Here is a 25,955-nt window from a genome sequence, read left to right on the forward strand (position 1 = left end):
AATGATTCGTTCTTTTATGGTAATTGTTCTAAAATTGTTTATATCTCTTGAAATACTTTGTAGAAAGGGGTGAATGGAATTGATTTAGTGAATATAATGTTTGTGGATGTGTTTATGTTGTATTGTGATGGTTTTTTGAACGTATTGTCAAAGATTATGTAGGTGTTTTGCTACTACATACACATGGGTAATGGAGTTAGATATAAATATAAATAATCATGTAATATAATATACAAATTGCAAAATTGGTATTGTGTTAATTTTTATACAATTTTCAATAATATGTATTCTTTATCTAGATAATATAGGAGATCACCAAGATCTTCTATCCGCTCTCTCGCAAGACCTAGACATCCCTATGCTACTAGACCAAGACCCCTTCACGGCTTTACTAGAAAGCCCTTTATCAAGCGATTCAATCACTGAAAACCCACCATGGACCTTAGACGACATCATATCTTACGAACTGAATGAATCCCAAGACAACATTAAACAGGAATACAAACATGAGCCGGTCTCACCTTTGCGAAGCACACCCAGTCCATCATCTTTATCAAACTCCAGCAATGAAATCAACTTGGAAAATCTCAAAAACGAGGTTACCATCAACAATCATTTGGACACTCCACCTATATCGCCACAAGAAGGGTGTGTTATTTCACCCAAAATCAGTTTTCAACATGAGTCTTTGATGCAACCGGTTGTCATCGCACAGAATCCTGTTCAGTATATACAGATTCCGCAAGATAATATGCAGATTATTACAAAGAGCGCTCCTGGGGCACTTAAAAGGCCGTTGATTCAGCCTAAACCGATAAACGGGGCTGTTATTACAAAGCGTAAAAATTCTATTGTTTTATCACCACAACAGTTTGCAAATTTAGCTAAATTGGGAAAATTGAAGAATGATATCACTGAAATCAAGCAGGATCTTGTAAATATAAACAATGGAGCCACGGTAATAATTTAAATATAAAATTTCCTATCATTTCCTAATTTTATTTATTTTTGCTTTTTTTCCAGATAAATCCACCCCAAAAAGCAAAACCGATTCCAAATTTTGAATCCAGGCCAGGAAGTAGTTTATTGAATGTTGATAAAGATTTGGAATCAAGAGCCTTCAAAAAGCACCAGCGTATGATAAAAAACAGAGCATCAGCTTGTCTGTCCAGGAAAAAGAAAAAAGAATATTTGACGTCATTAGAAAATAAAGTTGCTGAACTCACACAAGAAAATAATATATTGAAACAGGTAAGAATAAAAACTAGTGGAAACATGCCTTAAGGCAAATTGCTGGAACTTCCCGTACCGTACACTTATTTGTATGTTTATGAGAAATTTGTTAATTTTTTTTGACAATATCGAAATATTCTCAAATTTTTGTAAGAAATCCATTTCTATTTAATTTTTATATTTTTACAAATTGTTAAAAGTTCAGTTTTTTTTGATAATTTGAATCTTTTGAACCATTGATTTTTTTTTTTTAATTTTTAAAGTTTTTTGAAAATTTTTTAAATTAGGAAATTTTCTGTGAAAGCCTTTTTTGATAATTTTGAAATTTTTTCGAAATTTTTGGAAGAAATCGATTTTTTTTAATTTTTTGAGAATTGTGCAGACAATGTTCAATTTCAATTCAATTTTTTGATAATTTTGAATTTTTTTTTAAAAATTCGAAATTTTTGGAAAGAAACGATTTTTTTAGTTATTAGAGTTTAGTTTATTAGTTAGAAATGTTTGATATTTGATTTTTTATGACAATTTCGAAATAATTTCAAATTTTTGTAAGAAATCCATTTTCTTTTAAATTTTGATATTTTTTAAATGTTTAAAAATTCAGTTTGATTTGAAAATGATGAAAAATTTCGTAAATTTGATTTTTTTTTGAGAATGTTGAAAAATTTCGAAAATTTGATTTTTTTTGAAAATTCTGATTTTTTTTTTGTTCTTTTCGCCCCGTATCTCCGAAACGGCTAGTCCTACTTTTGCCAAAAACTAATCAGCACGTTTTCTTATCAATACGAATCGAATATTGTTTTTGAATTATTCAAATCAGTTGATTCGTGTTCCCGAAATCGTTGACGAAAATTTTTATACGCGCGCACACACACACACACATCCATTTTTTCTAAGGTATGCCAAAATGTTCAGAAACCTCTGAAACGTAAAAATATATGAAAAAAATTATTTTTGTTTTTTTTTGCGATTACTATAACTTACCCTACGCGAAGTTAATTAAATGCAAGTGTAAATAGTTTAATATCTAATAATTTTTATTATTTCACATTCAACTGTATTTTATTCCTCTTGCAGGAAAATGCACAACTTCGAGCCCGTTTATCAGCTCAATGTATGGACGAAGAGAAATCAAATCAGCATCCGAATTTAATAAATATTTCAGCAAACGCTCGTAAAAACACGGCATTTTTATTAGCAATGCTTGTTATGGTTTCATTCAATATAGGATCATTTGGGTAAAATTATTAACATTACTGACTCTATTTTATGAATGAACTAGTTGTTATTATAATGTATATTTTTATTTTTCAGTTTCAACAATATGTTTATGAAAACGGACATTTCAGCGTTTGAAAATTCAGAAATTTCTAAAGATGTTCCAGTCGGCCGGCATTTGCTCTGGGTCGACGATCAAAATTTGGATTATGATAGTGCAGAGATAAAAATCAACTTAACAAGTAAGTATTAATTACATATATATATATATATATATATATATATATATATAAAAAATTCTTCTGTAACTATGTATGACTGATTAATCCTCCTAAACTATAATTCGGATTATCATTAATTTTCCTGAAGTTTGTTCGAGAAATTTTCTAGAATTTGTAGATTTATAGAAATATAGTTAGATTGTAGAAATAAATGTTAAAAATTACAAAAAATCGCTCATTGTTTGACCTTGAAAATATTTGAAGCTTAGTTTGACATTAAAAACAATTGAAGACTGTCATTTGCCAAACATTTCTATTCACTTATAGACTAAGGCAATATTAAAATATAATAAATTCATGATTATGAATAAGGAAAATGTAATGTCTACATTATTAATGCCGAAAAGCAGCTGAGATGTGCCAAAAATTAAAATAATATAATTAAATAGTCAAAATGCGTCTGACAAGTGAAGCAGTTCTGCGCATGCGTCTCACATTTGTAAAATGTCAGTTCAATGTAATTACATTCCCTATATTAAAATTCAATTTGACAGATTATTATTTTTTAACTAAACGCTAAAGGAAAATTAAAAGCGTTTTTTGCTAATATCTTCAGAAATATACATTTTAACAAAAATAATGAAATGACCAAAATTATATAAATTATTATAATAAATCACTGTTTTATAGTGTTCTAGGAATAATATTAAGCTAGATATGGAAATTGGGTTTTATAGTCCACAAAATAGGCTTTAAAATGAGTATTTCTGTGTGTAAAATGAGTGAGCTATCATGCGAATAAAAGACGCATACAATGTTTTTTTTCCATTTGAATCAAATAGTTTATGAGTGCCATTTCCACCAAAATCAGAAATAATCGTATTCCATCTAGAATTAACTTGGTTTAAGAGATTTTGATGGATTCTAGAAAATACCATAACTTTAGTACAAAAGATTTTCAAAAAACTCATGATTGCATGAAAAAAATTCATTAATAAAACAATCAATTTCTCATTATTATATATCTGAAATTCAAGGGTTTTTTCTGACTAATTATCGCTTTTTATTATTTTTTTGTTGTACAAATATTGATAAGGTTATAATTGTTTGAAGTGTCAAAATAAGAGACGTTCCTGTAAAATTTATGATAGAGAAAGTTGTAGCTCATTTAAATACCTTTAAAATAGTGTATTGCAAGTTCTGATAAAATCAGAATTAAAAGAGTTATAATCCAATTAATGCCGGGGGTGGTGAAGGAGTGCAAATTGTTTTCACTTCTGAACTTAAGATTAAGATTAGCGTATTTCCAAAATATCATGCAATTGGAGCACAGTAAAAAAAAATCACAGGACACACGCTTTTTCCTCTCCATTTACTGCAATAATTTTGTTGATCATAGGTTGAATAGAGCACATGTGAACAGGATTTGATAAATTAATTCACTTCAAATATAAACTTAAGTAATAATGTATATTGAATTATTAGTGAGAAAAATGTAATTTAGATATTAAAATTACTAAAAGCCAGTTAAAATATGGTACGAAATTATAAAAATTATAGGCAACATTATTGAAGCTATTATTTTGGGTAGAAACATTCAAGGTGATATTGTACCTATACCGCGAATGCTATATATTAATTCTTTCTGAATATGTTATACCTTTTAAAAGACTTCAATTTCCAATACGTATATCTTATGCTTTAAAATTAATGCTTTAGTCATGAATAAACAAAAAATCATTCATTTATACATCCACATCTACAGGTTTGACTAAAATTATTGGATAACCCTTGGCATTAAAATAAATTGAGCTATTGGAAATAAATTTGTTCTATTAATTGCGGTGTATAAATTTTAATATACAATTTTATTGAACATATTTTAATATTTGTTAAAGGGATAATTAAAGTGTTAACTGTGGGAATTGAGAATCATCATTTTATTTGAAGCAGTTCTACATTTAACATCACTCATATTTGTGCAAATAGTAATTCGAAAAACAATAATTATTATTTTTAACTGAACGGTGTAAATATTAGTATAGGATATTAAAAAAATGTAGATGTGGATACAGGACAACGTCTGTCGGGTCATCTAGTGTATATATTATATATATATATATATATATATATATATATCTATACCTTTATCTGGGGGTATGAAAACGATTCTCGATTCTACTTAATACGCATATAAAATTTGATAAAAATCGGTAAAGCCGTTTCGGAGGATTACGGAAATATAAGATATTACTATTCTATTTATTTTCCTCAGGTATGCCTTCAAAATTCCAAGACTTCAAAACCCAAACAGGCATCCACCCTATATGCCCAATGTACATAAACATCTCCGAAAGCATGCGTTTGGAATCTGAACTACGAAAATGGATCGGCATCAAACAACAACCACCACTAACATCATCCTTTAACAAATCCAACATAGAAAACCCTGAAATAAAACCAAACATATCCTTAGAACTAATAACCAACAAACCCAACCGTGATATAGACAATCCTAGATTAGTCAGAAGGCACACGATCAAGGATAAAGCCAAGAGTAAAGTTATGAGAAGACGTAAAGTGATAATGGATAAAATTCCTGAGACTTATAGCGAACTTGACGTGTTCGATCCTAATAATTATGGACAGGATTTCGAGTTTTATGAGGCTATCAAAAGGAGGGATGATACTTTCTATGTGGTTTCGTTCCATTTGGATCATTTGCTACTGCCTGCATTGGCTCATAACAATACGTCGAGGCCTAAAATGAGTCTGCTGATGCCGGTGCTTGGGAAAAATAGTAAGTAGATAGAATTATATATACAATAAATATTTTATTACTTACGAGTGTTTTGAGGTATGAGCCGCCAAAAAAGTGGCTAATTTGTTTTAATTCGAATTACGAATTTTGAGCGAGTAAGAGTTTTCTCCAAAAATATTAATGACGAAATGGAAACATGAAAATTTTCGCCAATTGTTACAATGATTTTTTTACCATATAAATATTTTGGCTGTTTTATGATAGTAAATCATTTTGTAGTTAGTTCGATTTTAATTGTATATTAATATTATATTAATTATGTATTAATACCGATTTACTGGCTAAATTTTACTTACCAACTTTTTCATTTTACCATTGTTTATTATAGTTTGGTCGTCAGTGGAGTTCTTTTTTTACTCTTTTTTATTTTGGTTTGCTTGTTAATAGTCAATTCTCTATTTATTGTTTTGTATGTTATTTTGCTCGTTAGTCGAGTCCTTCTTTATTCACTGTTTGGTATTTATTTTTTGTCGAGTCCTTGAGTCCTTTTTTATTTCAAATTGCTCGTCAGTTGAGTCCCTTTTTTATTTACTGTATTTCATTTTAGTTTACTCATCAGTAGAATACCTTTTTTCATTTAGTGCTTTATTTGTTCACTCGTCAGTGGAGTTCTTTTTCTATTTATTTCAGTTTGCTCGTCAGTAGAGTCCTTTTCTATGAAATATTTTATATTTCTATTTGCTCGTCAGTAGAGTCCCTTTTTCACTCACTTTTTTGTATTATTTGTTTTCTCGTCAGTAGAGTACTTTTTCTATATTATATCTTCTATTTCAATTTTTGCTCGTCGTAGAGTCCTTTTACTATTTATAGTCTTATTTCAGTTTACTCGTCACTTCAGTGAATTTCAGCTGATCGTCAGTAGAGTCATTTTTATACAAAATTGTTCAGAATTTCAGTTTGCTCGTCAGTAGAGTCCTTTTGCCATTGACAGTTTTTTAATTTTAGTTTGCTCATCAGTTGAGTCTTTTTTCTATTTACACCTTGAATGTTAGTTTGCTCGTCAGTAGAGTCCTTTTTCCATTGACAATTTTTTAATTTTAGTTTGCTCATCAGTAGAGTCATTTTTCTATTTACTGATTGAATGTTAGTTTGCTCGTTAGTAGAGTCTCTTTACAATTTATTGTCTTTTATTTGTTTGCTCGTCAGTGAAGTCATTTTACTATGAAATGTCATCTATTTTAGTTTCTGAGTAGAGTCCTTTTTTTATTAACTGTTTTGTATTTGTTTTCTTGTTCGTAGAGTCCTTTTTTATTCACTATGTTAGATCGTTAGTAGAGTCTTTTTTTATTCACTGCATTTGATTGTTCTAGTAGTCATTTTTTGACTTACTGTTTTGTATTTCAGTTTGTTCGTCAGTATTTCTATAAAATAGTTAGTCTTTTAATTTAATTTGCTCATCAGTACAGTCATTTTTTACAAAATTGCAAAATTGTTTAAAATTTCAGTTTGCTTGTCAGTAGAGTCCTTTTTCAATTCACTGTTTTTTATTTCAATTTAATCGTCAATAGAGTGCCTTTTGTATAAAATTGACTTTTTATTTAGTTTGATCGTCAGTAGAGTCCTTTTTCTATTTACTGTTTTTAATTTCAATTTGCTCGTCGTTAGAGTCCTTTTTATTAACTTTCCTTTGGGCAAGTTATAGTAATCGCAAAAAAATCGAAAATGAAAATTTGTATATGTTTTTACGTTTCAGAGGTTTCTGAACATTTTGGCATACCTTAGAAAAAATTGGTGTGTGTGTGTGTGTGCGGATACAAATTTTCGTCAACGATTTCGGGAACACGGATCAACCGATTTGAAAAACCTTTTGTTTGTGTAGATGGTGTGCAAAAAATGCTTTTACAAAATAATTCGTAATTTCGAATTTGAAAGATTTCAAAAAATATCAAAATTACAAAAATATCGATTTCTTACAAGAATTTGAGAATATTTCGAAATTTTCAAAAAAACAATCGAATATTTTCAAAAATTTCTAAATTCTCATGAAACTAGGAGGATTTTTAAGATTTTTTTTCAAAAATGCTAAAAATTTTCGAGATTTAAAAAAAAAATTTAAATCATCAAAAAATTCAAATTAAAAAAAAATTAACAAACTTCTTGTAATTTAAGACGCATAAGTTGTTTGTAGAATACGCTTGTCGACCAATTTAAAAAGCATTTAAAAATTTACAGTATGTATTTATAATTAAATAATCTATTTGAAATTATTGAAAACAATTATTGATTGTTTTCATTTCACGAAAGTTTAATTATGGTACGGGAAGTTTCAGTAATTTGCCTTAAGGCACGATGCCATGCACCACTAGTTTGTGAAATATCTTGTTGCATTTTAGTCGGGTAGTTTTACTATAAAATGTATTTTATTTCAGTTCGCTCGTCAGTTTCTATCTATTATCAATTATTTCTTTCCATTTCCAGATTCTTTTGGCGAAATAATCCAACTGATGCAAATCGATTGCGAAGTAACAAACACATCTCTGGTCAAACTCGAGTACAATCAGATTCCTAGACATCTCAGGCCCGACAAGAAATTCCACACACAAAATTACGAATCTAACAATTCTTTGAATTTAAATGGAACCACGGGAACAACAAAATCGAGTTTTGTTAAAAAAGCTGCTTATAAACCATATTTCATTCGAGGGGGCTTACTTGCTGAGAAGTCTTCACATAGTAAGAGTAACAGTAGTAGATCGTTGAATTAAAATAATATATATATATATATATATATATATATATAAATATTAGGGTGGTCCTTAATATGGAACCCTATCAATTTGGAACCATTTGAGCCCTTGGGAGCAAAGAAATTAAAAAATTTTCATATTAAGGACCACCCTAATATACCCAGATTCATGCACAATTTATGTAAATATGTTCGTTAATATAGAAAATAATATTTACCTTTAATTTTAAATTAAGTATCAAGGATATAAAACGAAATATAAAAAATTATTAAAGTCGAGCACAATTATTTCAATAAATTTAAGATCTCATAGCAACATAGTATTGCCTAGTATTCTTTTTTACATTTTTATTTAAATCAACGAATCATTTAAAAAATTAACAAAATTATTCAAAAAAATAACAATTAAAATTATGTTAAATAGACAAGTAATAAATATTCATTTATTAGTGATTAAATAGATTTAAATGCTTTTTTTTTAAATAAATCTATTAAAATAGGAACAGTTGATAAAAAGTAATAGTTATAATTAATTAAGGACAAATTACTACAAATTACTAGTTTTAATGTACAGATATAAATAATATTATGGAAGTGCAAAAATGTGTATAGAAATTTATGCATGTAGTTATCGATTCATGACACAATTACCAATTTATATATTTATTTTTTGCAAATTTATATATAGAAAATATTCAGACAATATTGAAATCTACTAAACAATATAATTTATAAGTATAACATTTTTTGACTACTTGATTGTCCATTCAATATAAATGGAATATTAGAAAAATTTGTTCATAAAGAAAATATATCCGCAATACAATTAAATATATATATATATATATATATATATATATATCATTTACTAGTCAATCTGTTTTTCTTCATAAAACTACCCCCAATGGCTTTCAAAGCTCTTATATTTTGCCAATCATTTAACAATATTTTGCCAAAAAAAAAAAAAACAAAAAAATTATTAATATAAAGTGTTTATTGATTTTAATTAATTTCACAACGTGTGTGTGCGAGAAAGAGTACAAACTTACCAAATAATAATATAAAAAGGATTTATTAAAATAATTTTAATAAAATAAATTACAAATAAATTGTCAACTATAAAATATTTTAGTTGTAATTCTACTAAGGGCATGTTTGCAATAAGATTTAAATATGTATAAATGATTTTTATAATATATGTATATTATAATAAATGGGATTTTTCTGATTTGATTTGTTTACAGAAATAATGTAAAGTTATTTATTTAAAATAATTTAAAGTTATTATTTTAATAAGATATAGAAACGTATAAAATTCTAATAAAGAGTTGCTCTATAGATAAACAAGTGTAAATAGATGAAAAACAGGGCAGCTTTGACATTACATCATTTTTAATTATTTCAGCATATCAAAGAGGTCGCCACCAACGGTAGCACGTAAATTTACCCTTAGGTTCAATTCTAGGATAAGATTTATTTAAATATATAATATAGAAAAGATAAACCTGATTAATTTGACTAAATGAAATGAGAATAAAATATACGCGTATAAAATATTTTCAACACAATCACAAATTTGTTGTAAAAAATATATATATTAAGAAAAAAATAACTTTTTTTGCATTCAAATAAAATATATTTCTCAGTAGAGTCCCTTTTTTATCTTCTAGATCAAAATTGTTTTGCTTGTCAGTAAAGTCCTTTTTTAATTTTTCAAGACAAATTTTAATTTTTTACATCAAAATAAGGTTTGCTCGTCAGTAGAGGTCTTTTTTAAATCCTTTAAATCAAAATTCAATTTGCTCGTCAATAGAATTTGTTTTTTAATCCTCTACATTAAAATTAAGTTTTATTAATAATTTTTTTATAAATAATTTGAGTCTATATCTTTTAAATTAAAATTAAGTTTGCACTTTAGTACAGTCCTTTTTTTAATTTGTCAATTCAAGATTAAGTTTGCTTTTGAATCTTACATCAAAATTAAGTTTGCTTGTCAGTAGAGTCCTTTTTTTAACCTTATATCAATATTAAAATTTTTGTCATTAGAGTATTTTTGTTTATTTTACGATTTAAATTTGCTGTCAGTAGAGTCCCCTTTTATTTTTTGAATCAAACAAAAAAATCTTTTGACATTATTTAAAATTCTTTTTAGATTGAAATTAACCTTGCTAGTTAGTAGTTTTTTTTAATTTTTTACATCAAAATTAAGTTTGCTCGTCAGTAGAGTCCTTTTTTAATTTTCTAGGTCAAAATTAAATTTGCAGTCAGTAGAGTCCTTTTTTCAATCTTATATCAAAATTAGATTTTTTGTTAGTAGAGTATTTTGCTTTAGTTCGCAATTTCAATTTGCTCGTCAGTAGAGTCCCTTTTTATATTTTAGATAAAAATTAATCATGCTTATCAGTAGAGTCCGTTTTTCCTTTTTAATTTTGCTCGTCAGTAGAGTCCTTTTTATCCTTTTGTTCATAGTTTATAGATCGACATCGTTTAAATTTTTTTTAGATAAAAATTAACTTTGCTAGTCAGTAGAGTCCTTTTTTATATTTCACATCGAAATCAAATTTGCTCAATCATAGAATATTTTTTTTAAATTTATAGATCAAAATTAAATTGCCTCGTCAGTATAGTCTCTTTTTAATTTTCTAAATCAAAATTAAGTTTCTTGTCAGTAGAGTCTTTTTTTTATCATTTAGTTTGCAATTTAAGTTTATTGTTAGTAGAGTCTTTTTCTAATTTTCAAGTCAACATTAAGTTTGCTTGACAGTAGAGTTCCTTTTTTATATTCTAGATAAAAATTAAGTGTGCTCGTCAGTAGAGTCCTTTTTTAATCTTACATCAAAATTAATTTTTTTTGTCAGAGTATTTTTGTTCAGTTTACAATTTAAATTTGCGCGTCAGTAGAGTCCTTTTTTATCTTCTGAATCAAAATTTCTGGATCGACTTTATTAAAAATTTATTTTAGATTGAAATTAAGTTTGCTAGTCAGTAGAGTCATTTTTTGAATTTATCATCAAAATCAAGTTTGATTATTCATTCTTTGAATCAAAATTAAATTTGCTCGTCAGTAGAGTCCTTTATTTGCCTTCTGAATCAAAATTAAGTTTGTTTGTCAGTAGAGTCCCTTTTTCATCATTTTAATTAAAATTGGTTATGGTCATTTCTTTGTAAATAATTGACAAAAACTTTCTATTTCTTTGTAATAAATATGACGATAGATATCGTAGTTTGAAATACCATACTAAAATATTATAGGCCTATGGTAAGCGGTTGAATAAAAAGATCATCAGTGGCTACTGCTCTAAAATACTAATAATATAAATTGGAAATCGTATAGATTATATTTTAGTAAAAAAACTGCATTTTCGAAATCACACTCAAAAATTTATCTCAATAGGTCAAGAATTGTAACTAAACAATTAGTATTGATTAAGTTGATTGTTTATACGCATCGGGAAGTTCATGCAACTTTCCTTAAAGCAAAATGCCACTTACTACTAGTTACAATTTGCAGCAATTACTGGTAAGGACATTTTTGCTTGGATACATATTTCTACCTATAATGTCACTACTGCTTGACATCAAGCTGTCGCAGGTACGTATCGAACCATAAAACTTCTTATTACAACCAACTACTAATCAAAAAAAAAATTCATTTTATGACTACTAGATAACAAATCATACTTCACAAAATTTGTCCAAAAAATGTAAAATTATAGCAACAAAAAAAATACAACTTAATTTATTAAAAAAATGTGCAGTAAATAATTATTTTATTACCACGAATTTGTTTTTCGAGCATCAAAATTTTATTTCATCACTCGTTTTATAATTTTTTTTATTTATTTAGCTATTTTTTATTCGCAAAATGGGAGAACTTCAAGAATCAATTGATATCATCAAGTGCATCTTTATGGCTGGTGTCAAGGAGGTCAAACCTAAGAATTTGATTAAGAAAAATTTAAGAATCGAAGGTAATAAATGATAATAATTGTCATCAGTGGCGTCGGAACCGTGTGGGCTGTGTGGGCTTGAGCCCACCCATGAATTTTGATGGGGGGGCTCAGCCCACCCATCAATTTCAAAAAATTATATGGGCTAATATGGGCTATGAAAAAAAAAAAAACGAGCCCACCCATCAAAAATTTGGTTCCGACGCCACTAATTGTCATCATTATTTTTATTAGAGATGGGTAACTCACTTAGGAGTTATTACTCCGATACAACTCCTCACAGGATTTGCCATATCCGAATTCCCTAAACTGATACTAAATCTGTTAATATGTGCAGATATTTGCTTGAGATTTTTTACTAATACATGAATTTGGGGCGAAAGAAGTGTTTTTTTTTTCTCGTCTCACAGCCAGTTTTAGGACTTTCCGGGTATATAATGTCTCAAAATAATGCTATTTTGTATTCTATATTCTGTATACGATAATTTTTGTTCATAAATAAGCTAAAAAATATTTAGTATTATATTATAACTTTTACACAATTATGATTTTATAATTTTATAAAAGTAATAGTATGCTAATTACTACCTGATGTATAATTAATTCTCAAGTAGGAAATAATAAAAGAATGTGAGGTATTATTATTTTGTGAAAAATATTATACACAAAAATTTGTTCTTATTTCATATATCAGGTTCACTGCATTATTTTCATATAAAAATAAACATATTCAAAGAATTCTATATTTTCTCTTCAAAAATAATTGCAAAATTGATTTCGATTACCAAGTTTTTTGTCAATTTGAGATTTGTATGCATATTGAAATGCATAAAATTGTAATTATTATTATTAATAAAATGAACAACTAGTGGGGTGTATGGCATCGTGCCTTAAGGCAAATTGCTGGAACTTCCCGTACGGTAACGAAATGTTCGAGGAATACTGAATGTTTTCAAATAGATTATTATAAATATTGTAACATTGTCTAATATTCATAAGAATTATATAAACTAAATTGCAAAGTTGAAATTATTTGTTTAAAGTATATTAGAAATATAGTCAGAATTAAAAATAAAATCTGAATTATTTTCGATATACAAAAAAAAAATTGAAAAAAAAGTTGATTTTTTTTCCAAAAACAATTATTTTGTTAAGACAAGCAGAAAGTTCTTTGAATCATTTAAATCGGACGCTTAGTTCTCTCAAAAACTGTCATTTTTTGCACAATTAGCTCCGTATCTTCGAAATGGCTGGACCTACCTTTGCCAAAAACTAATAAACACTTCTCCCAATCATTACTAATTGAATGTTTTTTAGATCATTCAAATCGGATGGCTCCTTTCTCTCAAAAACTCGATTTCTATTTTCTGCACTCTTTGCTCCGTATCTCCGTAACGGATGGACCTACCTTTGCCAAAAACTAATCAGCTCTTCTCCCTATCAATAGGAATCGAATGTTTTTTGAACCATTCAAATCGGTTGATCCGTGCGCCCGAAAACGTGACTGGAAATTTGTATCCATACATACATACACACACACACATACACACATCAATTTTTTCTGAGGTATGCCAAAATGTTCAGAAACCTTCAAAACGTCGAGAAATGTAAAAATTTTCAATTTTGATTTTTGGCCCATTACAATAACTTACCCTACGGGAAGTTAATAAAATTGTTTCCAAAATTAATGTTGCTCGTCAATAGAGTCCTTTTTATTTTATTTGTTTAAATCGAAATTGGGCTAGTTCACCAGTACAGTTCTTTTTAAATTCTTTGAATCAAAATTTAATTTGCTCGTCAATAGAATTCGATTTTCAATTCTCTAGAGATCAAAATTAAATTTTCTCGACAGTAGAGTCTATGTTTCATCTTTTAAATCAAAATTAAGTTTGCTCGTCAGTAGAGTTCTTTCTCAACTTTACCTCAAAATTAAATTTTTTGTCGGAGAGTGTTTTGGTTCAGTTTGCAATTTAAATTCAGTGTCATTTTGTTATGTTTTTTGTTCTATTCCAGGACTTTCGGTTGATCCTGTGTTAATAATTCAGGAAACTTTTCGTATACCCTTGAAGGACAAGACTCCAAGGATTTTGGGTTTTGGAAATTACGTGGTCGACATGACGGCCCAGTTGGAGCAGCTTTTGGGGTACAGAATTTGTGGAGGAGTTTTGAGTGTTCCACCTGGAGCAGGAGTGGTAAGATACAAAAAAATCTCAGAAATATTATCTTGAAAACAAAGTAAAGTATGGTATTTGTGAATAATACTATTTTAAAGTAGAGGGCAAAAGGTGTGCAATCAGCCATCGCCTTATATCAAACCACAGGTGGCCACAGATGAGAGGGCAGATGACAAATTTTAGTAAAATAGCTAGTTTTTTGCTTGAACATTGTTAGAGTTGATTGTTTGATGTAGTTTGTTTGTTTTTCATACTTCAATTACTAAAAGTTAAATTGTACTTTTATTTTCACAGGCTGCCAAAAATTTGAAAAGCGACATATGGGTCATAGAGTCACAAGGATCTGAGCATGAGTTGAATTGCAGCACCGCCCACAAAGGTAATATATATAAATATATATACGAGGTGTGTTCAAAAAGTACCCGGAATTACTAATAATTAAATTTCGCGGGTCTGGAGTGTCTGATTGTCAAAATTTTTTTTTATTGTGTTGGTATACATGCCCCTAAAGTATGATGAAATTTTCAGCTATATTCACTGTTTACTTTGTCTGTGGTAGTCGCTAAGGTTCGACGTGTTTTTCTGAGCTCGGCGATTTTTACAATGGAAGAATTGAAAAGTCAAAGAATTTGTATTAAATTTTGCGTAAAAAATGAAATAAAGTGTTGCAAAGTGCAAAAATTCACCAGATATGGCTCCGTGTGACTTTTTCCTATTCCCAAAGTTGAAGAGACCCATGAAAGGACGGCGGTTTTCCTCGATTGAAGAAATAAAGGCCGAATCGCTGAGAGTGCTCAAGGACATATCAAAAAGTGAATATCAAGGGTGCTTCGAAAATTGGAAAAAACGCTGGCATAAGTGTATTATATCTGGGGGGGACTACTTTGAAGGGGACCACATTAATGTAGACGAATAAATAAATATTTTTTTGAAAAAACGAAAATTTCGGGTACTTTTTGAACAGACCTCGTATATATATATATATATATATATATATATATAAATATAAATATATATATATGTATATATATATATATATATATAATTATTTATAATTATGTTTTAGTTAAAAAGGATTCCATTGAACGAACAGACGAGGCCGGTCGTGCCATTTACTTCTATGCAGAAACTTGCAAAGAAGGTGATGTCTTGTTTGTACTGATGTCGAGTGGAGCTGATGAACTTTTAGCAGCTCCTGTTGCTGGGGTAAATTTTTAATTCAAATAAGGGACCGATTCTGCCGGATAACAAAAAAATGTTATGGCAAGGCCATGTTATGAAGGACTTTCCATACAAAATATTGACAAAAGCTATGTGGTTTGTGTGCAGTCAGGCGTCTTTTCTCAGGTTGTCAGATAGAAAACTTAACTTAGAAACCGCACAAAAGTCATAAAAACGATCTTTGATAACAGGGTCTTTCTGACTCGGCTTCATAACATACGAGTGACGTTGCAGTTTGTGTGTAAAACACCTGAATGCACAGAAAATACTTGACATTTTGACAGTATTCAGTATGATTCAGTAGCATAATGTATGGAAGTCGGAGCGAAACATGACCTTGCCATAACATTTTTCTTAGAATCGGTACCTAAGTCTATATTTTACATTCATACATAGTTACATTCGACAAATAGTTCAAATTTTTCGAGTGCTTGCCATGTCGTCCGAACCTAACACGACTCTTTCCCATACGTTTTCACTTAGGCTTGGATACGCATGGTGAGCGTTACTTCAAAATTTTTTGTACAGATTTCTAAGATAATTTTATTCTTGTGTAAGTAAACAAAATAGGTGTATGTAGCATTTTGCCTAAAGGCAAGTTGCATAAACTTCCCGACCTAAATAATACACCTGAGGGTGCGTCAATTAATCACGATAGGCTTGAATTAGGAAGTGACAAATAATCACAAAATATCATGTCGGAAAGGGTAGGGTTTCGGGCAAGATATCTCGGGTATTTATTTTTCATCATTGTTTTTAAATGATTCAAAAATTTTACGATTTTTTTAAGTTCTAAAATACGCGTGATGGATAGTAAGGGGAGGGAAAGAGGTCTAAAAATCTTTAGAAATCGATCACGTGATTAATGGACTCCCCTAATCAAAACGAAATGTATGAATTACAGATAGCAACTACGCCTGACATTTTCGACAAATGTCTTAAATATTACACATTTTTAAAAAACTCAAAAGGGCGTCCTATTAAGCCGAACTTTAGTTAATTTTTATGTTTAAACCACTGGTCTATCGCAGCCCTACAATATTTTAGTATGTTCATTAAAACCAGGAATTCAATTGTCATACCAGGTTCGACGTTACTTCTGTTACGTTATAGTAACGTTTTAATTACGTTTTGTGGTTTGTTGGGAAAGTTTGATTGAAAACGCAAACCTATCTTAGTTAATATTTATTATTTCCAGGTATCCCTTAACGACATCGACTTCATTCTAGAAGAACTGACCAAATCTGGTGCTAGTGAACAAGAAAAGGCAGCCGTTTCGAAAAAGTTCTCCACTCTTATGGTAAGTTTTGATAAAAAAAATTAACTTTGATACTTTATATAAAGTCATCATCATCATATATCTTTTTATAATGATTGCTTTTGAAGTAAAACTTCTTTAGGCGCGATATGGGTGTAAAAATTTTTAGGCGCGACACGGGTGTAAATCCGTACAAATGCAACGAAAACGCCAACGTGAAGTTGAACACTACGACGCAGGTAGGCGCTGATGTCGCGAGTATCCACTCCCGTCATGTCATGCGTAAGTCGAGCGCTAAACCCTATATGAACTTGCATTAATTGAATCACGTTTTTTTTACAAAAGAAGAGGTTGCTGTATTATGTCCTCATGGAATAAGACTTTTCTTAGAGAATAAATGTGCCATGGAATATAATAAATTTATATTGAATCTCGTTGAAGACAAAATAATATCTACTGCCACGGATATTTATGTAGGTTGCCATGCGACAGATCAACAATCATACATTCGTCAGCAGTTTCAAAAAAATCGGTTATTGATACCGGGGCTTTGCCGTATGAAATAATTTTAGTTCTGAATAAATTTTACATAATAACAACTAATATTGATGTAAGTGATGGCTTAGCTAATGGTTGTGTGGGAAAATTAGTGTACATAGAACGTGGCGATAATGATGAACTTCTACGTTTATGGTTTGAATTTCCCGGTAAGATAGGTAACAAAATTAGGAAGAAAGCTTCACATCATATTCAAACTCTTAATATCAGTAGGACAGCTGTGCCGATGCTCAGGAGATCTTATTATTATTGATATTATATGATTATTAGAAGATGATTTTTAAAATTCAAATATGATGTTTTTTTTATTTTTATCTTAATTGCCTACTCATACAATATTAAAAGTTTTACTTCAATCGCGTGTGATCCTTACGCGCACTCTTTTTTTTTCTAAGGGCGGTAAATTGGCAGTCATTGCTCATCCTGCCCAAGTTATAGCCTTGGTGGTGTCTAATGTTGTCGGTGACAGATTGGAGGACATGGCCAATGGACCTACAATCAAAAATACTGATGCCAGTGATGAAGCCAGGAAAGTTATTGAAAAATATAATTTGGTGGTGAGTATAAATAAAAAATAATATTTATTATTATTGACTAGGGAATGCAATACCGATGAAAAATTTCAATAACGGTATTTCGGTATTTTTTCATTTTAAAACCGGAATACATGTAAATTACCGGTATTTTTATTATCTTAAACAAACGTAAACAAAATTGAAAGTTACTAGTACAAATATAAAAAAAATGTATATTCAACTAAACAATAAAATAAAACAATAAATTTATTTTTTCAAATAATAATTTAACAAAATTATATCCAATTTAATTAATTCATTATCACTATATATACTTGATATTGAGTACTTTTCACCAAAAACAAACGTATGAGTAAGAAAGACCAAAAACTGATAAAAGATCATATTACATTATTATAATAAACTGTATTGTCTGTATCCGATGTATTAAATTAGCATAATCTCTAATATTTCAAAAAAATATTTTTTTACACTAATTTAAGACCAGATACTTTGTCGAGATAAATAATAAGTTACTATAATTGTTGAGTATTGTTATTTAAAACAATGTGACGCTTCTATAGTATTTTCAAACTTAGAAACGTTTTCGAAAAATAATATTTTATAATTGTAATAAGAAACAAAAATATTTAGTAATTATCATAATTATCATAATAATTATGTATGAAGTTAGAAAAAAATAAAGATTACGCAGGGGTAATCTGTATGATATAAGATATTTTGGCGCAAATATCACTTAAAAAACCGTTACATTTTTACAAAAGATGAAACAAACATCATTCAGTTCAATTCTATTTATTGTAACACGATATGAAACCCTTTGGAAAGCAATAAATATTCAGTTTAATGACGAGTTGAGATAATATTTGACATTTGTTTATCTTATAAAATCACTTGAAGATATAGCTGTTTATGCGATTATGGAATATGAAGAGAAATTTATTCCGAGAAATTTAAACTTTAGGGTATTATGTATCAAATAGCGTTTATGTAAAATTATCGAAAATATCGGTATTTTTGGGGTAAATACCGGTAAAAATACCGCCGAAAAATCGGGCGATTTACCGGTAATTCGGTATACCGGTAATGCATTCCCTAGACAGACGGAAGTGTCTGGTATGAGAGATCGTAAAAAAATCTATACAAAAGTATTATTTTATACATGATGTTATTATTATATGTATAAATATGAATATAATATGGTCATTACCACATTTTATATCATTTATTCTATTTATTTTTTTCTGATTAGTTTACCAAAAACTACATAAATTTCACTACAATTCTTTATAATATTATTGACTACGTCTTGCTTAAGAAAAGCAAAAAAGTAGGTGTATAAATTATAAAGAAATGTAGTGAAATTTATGTAGTTTTTGGTAAACTAATCAGAAAAGAATAAATAGAATAAATGATATAAAATGTGGTAATGACCATATTATATTCATATTTATACATATAATAATAACATCATGTATAAAATAATACTTTTGTATAGATTTTTTTACGATCTCTCATACCAGACACTTCCGTCTGTCTGAGATGTATAAAATAGATGTAAGTGCCTTAAGGCAAATTGCTGGAACTTTCCGTACTGCAATTCAAAATTCGAGTAATTAAAAATAATCAATAATAATAATCAATAAAAGTTGTTTATCAATGATTTGAAACTTTTAATAGAATTTCGAACCATATTAAATCATTCTATCTTAAATCATTTATTTTGAAATATTTTGAAAATTCTGAACTTTTTTCAAAGCAATCGTACTGCTTTAACTGCATAAAGACAAAATATCAAAGCGCGTGAGCGCCGCGTCGCCGTCTAACGCATAAGCATTGGTACGGAACCCATAGGAATGTAAACAAAATTTATACTTATTGTTAAAATCTCTATAAAATATCTGATAATTTGATGTGCATATGTCTAATGTTCATTTTTGACTGCCAAATGGCTCATTTTTTTACTTTTTCCTCCATATCTCCAAAGTCGTTAGACCTGTCTTTCCAAAAATTTGTGCAGTTCTTCATTTAGTCAATACAAATAAATTTGTTTTTTGAATTATTCAAATCGGACGCTCCGTTCTCTTAAAAACTGAGTTACCGTTTTCGGCACTTTTTGCCTCGTATCTTCGGAACGGCTGGACCTGCCTTTGCCAAAAACTAATCAGCACGTCTCCTTATCAATACGAATCGAATGTTTTTTGAATGATTCAAATCGGTTGATCCGTGTTCCCGAAATCGTCGACAAAAATTTGTATTCGAACATACATACATACGCGCGCACACACACACACATACATCAATTTTTTCTAAGGTATACCAAAATATTCAGAAACCTCTGAAACGTAAAGATATATAAAAATTTTCATTTTCTATTTTTTCGCGATTACTATAACTTGCCCTAAGGAAATTAATAAATAAGAAGTTCTCAAACTATCTATTAAAATGAAGGAAACTGTTCTCAATATTATACTGTTTAGTTGATAAAATATAATAGATTGTTCGAAAAGTAATTTTTTTAAACAGTACACAGAAATGTAAAAATGTAAATGTTTCTTGATGTATTTTTAAACATTGTTTTTGCTACATTTTAATATTTGTTGAATGTCAATAAGTTTCTAAAGACATCCTATACCCCTGCTACTTTGAATAAAAAAAATTGAAGTTTTTTTTTAATGTTAAAAATTTTTGAAAAAAAAATTGGGCTTTTAATTCAGAATTCTTGAAATCAAAAATAATATATAATATATATTTATATGTTAGGGTGGTCCTTAAAATGGTCATTTTCGAATTTCCTTGCTCCCAAGGGCTCAAGTGGTTCCAAATTGATAAAAAACAATTCTCTGAAAGTTTTAGCTCTTAATATTAACTTTTAGATAGTGCGCAATTCAATCAAAGTTTTGTATGAATTTATTTATTTATATATAAAAATTGTTTTATTTTCAGAACGATTTAACAGTATCTATGCAGAAACATATTTACAATGATGACTCAAAGATGAAATCCATACTGACAGACAAGATGAGCAATTCACAAAGTTTTATAATTGGTAATTATTAATATCTCATATTAGTATATATATATATATATATATATACTAGCGGACCCGGCTGTTTCGCCAAAAAATATTTCTAGTATAAAATGTTTAGTACGAAAATAACTAACTGATTGCGAATGAGGTGCCTGAGTAAAAGGAGCAGCTAACAATTTAATCATTTTTATATACTCAAAAAAATCTTAACTAAAATTATGTCAATTAAAAGTTAAATTAAAACTAAAAAAAAATTGATTCCAAAATTTAAAAAAATAGGAGTAGACAAAGACAACCCTTGTAAAAATAAATAGTTTTTTTTAAGTGAAGAGAGTCCTATGTAATTATTAATTTCGAAGTATAATAAATTTAAATAAACGAAATTGGTAAAAAAAAATTTAAAAAAATGTGGACGGTGGACAACCCTTGATATTTAATAATATAATAATATTTTGAAGTAAAAAAAGTTGTTTTGTCAATTCCGCATTAAAAAATTAAAATATTAAAAGTTGACCCCAAAATTAAAAAAAAACTATTAGGATTGGACAACCCTTAAGCTCAAAAATATGAACTGAATTTATGTCAAAAATATTTAATGACTGAACGCCTGATGAAAAATGATTGAATTACTAATATGGTTATACAAAAATAGGGGTTGGTAATAAAAAAGTAAAAATCTAGTGTTGTACGTATTTCTTAAAGCCACATTATAAAAAAATAAAAACAAAAAATTTCGTCCAAAAATTACAAAATAAAATTTAAAAGTGGACAACCCTTATCACTTTGGGGTATGAAAAATAGATGTTGTCCGATTCTCAGACCTATTTAATATGCATTTAGCCAAAAAGTGCATTTTCATATTAGCATTTCAAAAAAGTTGATATTTTGAGTTTCTAGTAACGCTCGCGATTCGTTTAATAACGTTTTTGTGTGTAAATATAACTAGGAACAAAACTCTTTACTACAATTTAATATTTACGTAAAACATCCTATTAAACGTAATTGAACATCATCCGTCAAAAACATGTGATATTTGACGTATTAGCCACCGTACATTGTTTTATTTAAATTACGCTTCTACAAAAATTTTCAAATTAAAAATGTAAAGAATCTACGCGATTTTGAAATAATATCTCACCTTTCTGACAACCTGCTGATTAGCACGAATTTTTCAAGACTAAGACAGGCCAAATCGGTTTAGCCGTTTTCGAGTATTAGCGGATCATTTGATCGAGAGCTCCATTTTTATATATATATAAGAAGAAGATATATATATATATATATATATATATATATATATATATATATATATATATATATATATATATATATATATATACATGTTTTTTGCATAATTTATAATTTCATTTATTTTATAAATTAGGAAATAACACGACAGCTTTATTCGGTTGTGCAGAAGAAGCCCGGCTTCACGGTTTCATTCCGATTATAATAACTTCGAACCTTTGCGAAGATATTTTGGACATCAGTGCTTTATATGTGGACTTGGTACTCAAAACCATTGGGTAAGATGAAAACAATAATAAAATTAAAAAAACACATTTATAATATTTTTTATCTGTTAGATATTTGACTCAGCCAATTTGTCGAGCACGATTTTCAGATGACATGGGACCATTTTTTCATCTTATGAACCCTGAATTGGATTTGGCGCAGGTTTTGACGAAGATGGAGGCTGCCAGGATCAGTTCGGAGGGAATTTGCTTCTTTTTTGGAGGTAAAATGCTATATATATTATATATATATATATATATATATATATATACTAGAAAACCCGACGAACTCCGTTTCGCCACCAGATGGTTTCGTGAGAAAGATGAAGAAATTTTTTGTTTGTTTTATATTTGAAAAGGAAAAATTTGATTTTATTACACAACAGTAATGAATTTATTTCGATTACACAAAATGAAGTGTTTTTTAGTTGAACTTCTCTAAGTAAATGAAAGTGAATCCGCAAATTATCCGTTTCATTGAAGTGCTCTTTGGTAAACCACATTTTTTGTTTTTTGGTCTGACGTTAACACAAACAAGGCGGATGGTTTTCCAACTCGTGAACAGGCAACGTATAACTGCCCATGTGAAAAACAATGATTTTCTAAATAATCTATTTGAGATTTACCCCGCAAACACTAAGCGATTGGCCTTGCGACTTGTTATTGCGAACGCAAGGCGAACTGGAAATTGCAATCGTTTGAAGTCAAACGGAAGACCAGTCGGAATCATTGGTATGTCACCAAATCGCCAGCAATTTTTTATTGAATAATGAAATTCAGGGCGTGTGCATCATTATTCTTTGCGGCAAGAATTGCTCGTTGACTTAACCAAGTATAATTCTGATAATTCTCACTAATGTCATTACTCGAATTTTTAATTACGGTGCGTGAAGTTCCAGCAGCTTGCATTAAGGCACGATGCCATGCACAACTAATGCAAAAATTGTCGAAATCGGTTCGTGCGTTCTGGAGTTATTTCGTCAAGAAGGAAAACCCGACTTATTTTTATATATATAGAAGATAAAATTATATAAAATCATATATATTGCTTTATTTAAGGAAAACCAACAGTGAAACTGGAAGGCGCTGGTGTGGGCGGTCGAGCTCAACAATTAGCTTTGCAGTTTGCTGTTGATTGTGATGGCTACCAATTGGAAAAAGTCAATGGTAAATATTTAAAATATTTAAACATATATATACTATATATATATATATATATATATACATACATTTTTCATATTTTTTAGAATTTGATATCCTTCTGCTATGTGCTGCAACGAGTGGTTTCGATGGCACCTCAAGTTCTGCAGGAGCTATTGGTTATCCAGGTAAATACCAAATCGATTTTGAAAATTCAAAAATCGTTCGAAAGATATTGGTTGGGAATCGACCTGATTAGTTTTTGGTAGAGATCGGCCGGGCTGTTTTCTTGTAATAAAGTGTTAAAAAAAAATTTTCGACGATTTTCATGATTTTTTTTTTTGACGGTAGATGCCATAGTCTTATAGATCATACTAAAATATTACGGCCCTACGACAACTCGTTAACTTTGAAAAGTCGTCAAAGTTTGCAAAAATAAGTATCGTTTTTTTGGCGTTTGTCAAAATTAGACCTTTTATCGACGTTTGCTCAAAAATGCCTGAACCGATTTCAGAAATTTAAAAGCCTGTTGATGTATCTCGATGAGGACTATCGTTTGTCAGTTTTGTGCGACGATCAGCCGAGCCGTTTCTTTATAGTTTGCAAAAAAGTGTAAACTTTTCGTCCACATTTAAGCTCATTCTACCGAATCAATTTAAAAAAATCAAAATCTGTTCGAAAGATATTAGTTGGGAATGATACTGATTAGTTTTAGGTGGAAATCTCTCGAGCCGTAATTAGCTGTTGAAAAAAACAATTTAAGCCGATTTTTATGGACCTTTTTTGGCAATATATATCATGGTCTTATAGAACATACTGAATTATTACGGCCTTACGACAAGTAGTTTAATTTTAAAAATTCATCAAAGTTTGAGAAAATGAGTAGTTTTTTTGACGTTTTTTTAAAATTAAAATTAGACAATTTACTTGGTATAACGATAGAGTACTCGGTCTTAATAAACATACTAAACCATTAAAGTCCTATGGAAACTGGTTCAATTATAAAAATTATTGATTTTTGAAAATTTGCTTTTAGAAAATACTCCGAGTTAACGTGATCGTTCGTTTTTAATTACGTGTAATAATTCCACTCGGAATACTTTTAATCACTCATAAATTAATATATTAACTTCCCGTAGGGTAAGTTATTGTAATGGGCCGAAAATCGGAATTAAAATTTTTTACATTTCTCGACGTTTTGAAGGTTTTTGAACATTTTGGCATACCACAGAAAAAATGGATGTGTGTGTGTGTGTATGTATGTATGGATACAAATTTCCAGTCACGTTTTCGGGCGCACGGATCAACCGATTTGAATGGTTCAAAAAACATTCGATTCCTATCGATAGGGAAAAGTGCTGATTAGTTTTTGGCAAAAGCAGGTCCAGCCGTTTCGGGGATACAGAGCAAAGAGTGCAGAAAAAAGAAATCGAATTTTTGAAAGAACGGAGTATCCGATTTGAATGATATAATAAACATTTAATTAGTAATGATTGGGAGAAGTGTTTATTAGTTTTTGGCAAAGGCAGGCCCAGCCATTTCGAAGATACGGAGCTAAATATGTGAAAAATGGCAGTTTTTGAGAGAACTAAGCGTCCGATTTGAATGATTCAAAGAACTTTTTGCTTGTCTTAACAAAATAATTGATTTTGGAAAAAAAAATGTTCAATTTTTTTTTTTTTTTTTTTTAATTTTTTGTATATCGAAAATAATTCAGATTTTATTTTTAATTCTGACTATAGTTCTAATATACTTTAAACAAATAATTTCAACTGTGCAATTCAGTTTATATAATTCTTATAAATATTAGACAATGTTACAATATTAATAATAATCTATTTGAAAACATTCAGTATTTTGTAATTTGCCTTAAGGCACGATGCCACCCACCCCACTAGTTTTTTATTGATTAAGTCGATTATTTACACATATCGGAAAGTTCATGTAACTTGCCTCATGGCAAAATACCAATACCAACTAGTTCATTTTTTTTCAGGTATGACCAAGTTGGCCCAATCTCACGACAAAATGGATGCTTCTCGATTTTTGCGAAACAACGACACCACTATTTTTTACACCTTGTACGATCATGGAAGATGCGCCGTTAACACAGGTAACACGGGGACGGATGTTATGGATGTGCACGTGCTGATGGTACGGAACTGTCCGCTTATAGTGACCACCGCATAGGGCAGATGATATGTATATATATATATATATATATATATATATATTTCAACGGTTGTCGAATGTATACTTTTGTTCCAACTTCTTCTTGTATGCTATTTTAAATATAATTCGTGTTACTGAATTTTTACTTTATGTACCTCAGGCATTGTTTGCGTGGAATTCAACAAAGAAGTTAGTTGTTTAAAGGGAATTATTAATGAGTGA

At 29.2% G+C, this 25,955-nt stretch overlaps 1 protein-coding gene across 1 annotated transcript; it reads left to right on the forward strand.

Annotated features, from left to right (window-relative positions):
• Positions 1-25,955, forward strand: LOC113370252 (the record flags this gene model as incomplete). The annotated part of the gene is given in 19 exon segments (XM_026610927.1): positions 1-19; positions 300-958; positions 1,024-1,251; positions 2,311-2,471; positions 2,548-2,693; positions 4,948-5,472; positions 7,912-8,178; positions 14,143-14,321; positions 14,598-14,682; positions 15,370-15,509; positions 16,723-16,824; positions 17,736-17,873; positions 20,823-20,925; positions 22,292-22,433; positions 22,494-22,645; positions 23,481-23,588; positions 23,669-23,749; positions 25,558-25,674; positions 25,894-25,955. Coding segments are annotated over 19 exon segments (3,414 nt in total), but the record flags the coding sequence as incomplete, so codon positions are not given.

Source organism: Ctenocephalides felis, unplaced genomic scaffold, assembly GCF_003426905.1.
Source record: "Ctenocephalides felis isolate EL2017-DRISC unplaced genomic scaffold, ASM342690v1 CF-g0.4_SCAFFOLD_00845, whole genome shotgun sequence".
NCBI classification, from domain to species: Eukaryota; Metazoa; Arthropoda; class Insecta; order Siphonaptera; family Pulicidae; genus Ctenocephalides; species Ctenocephalides felis.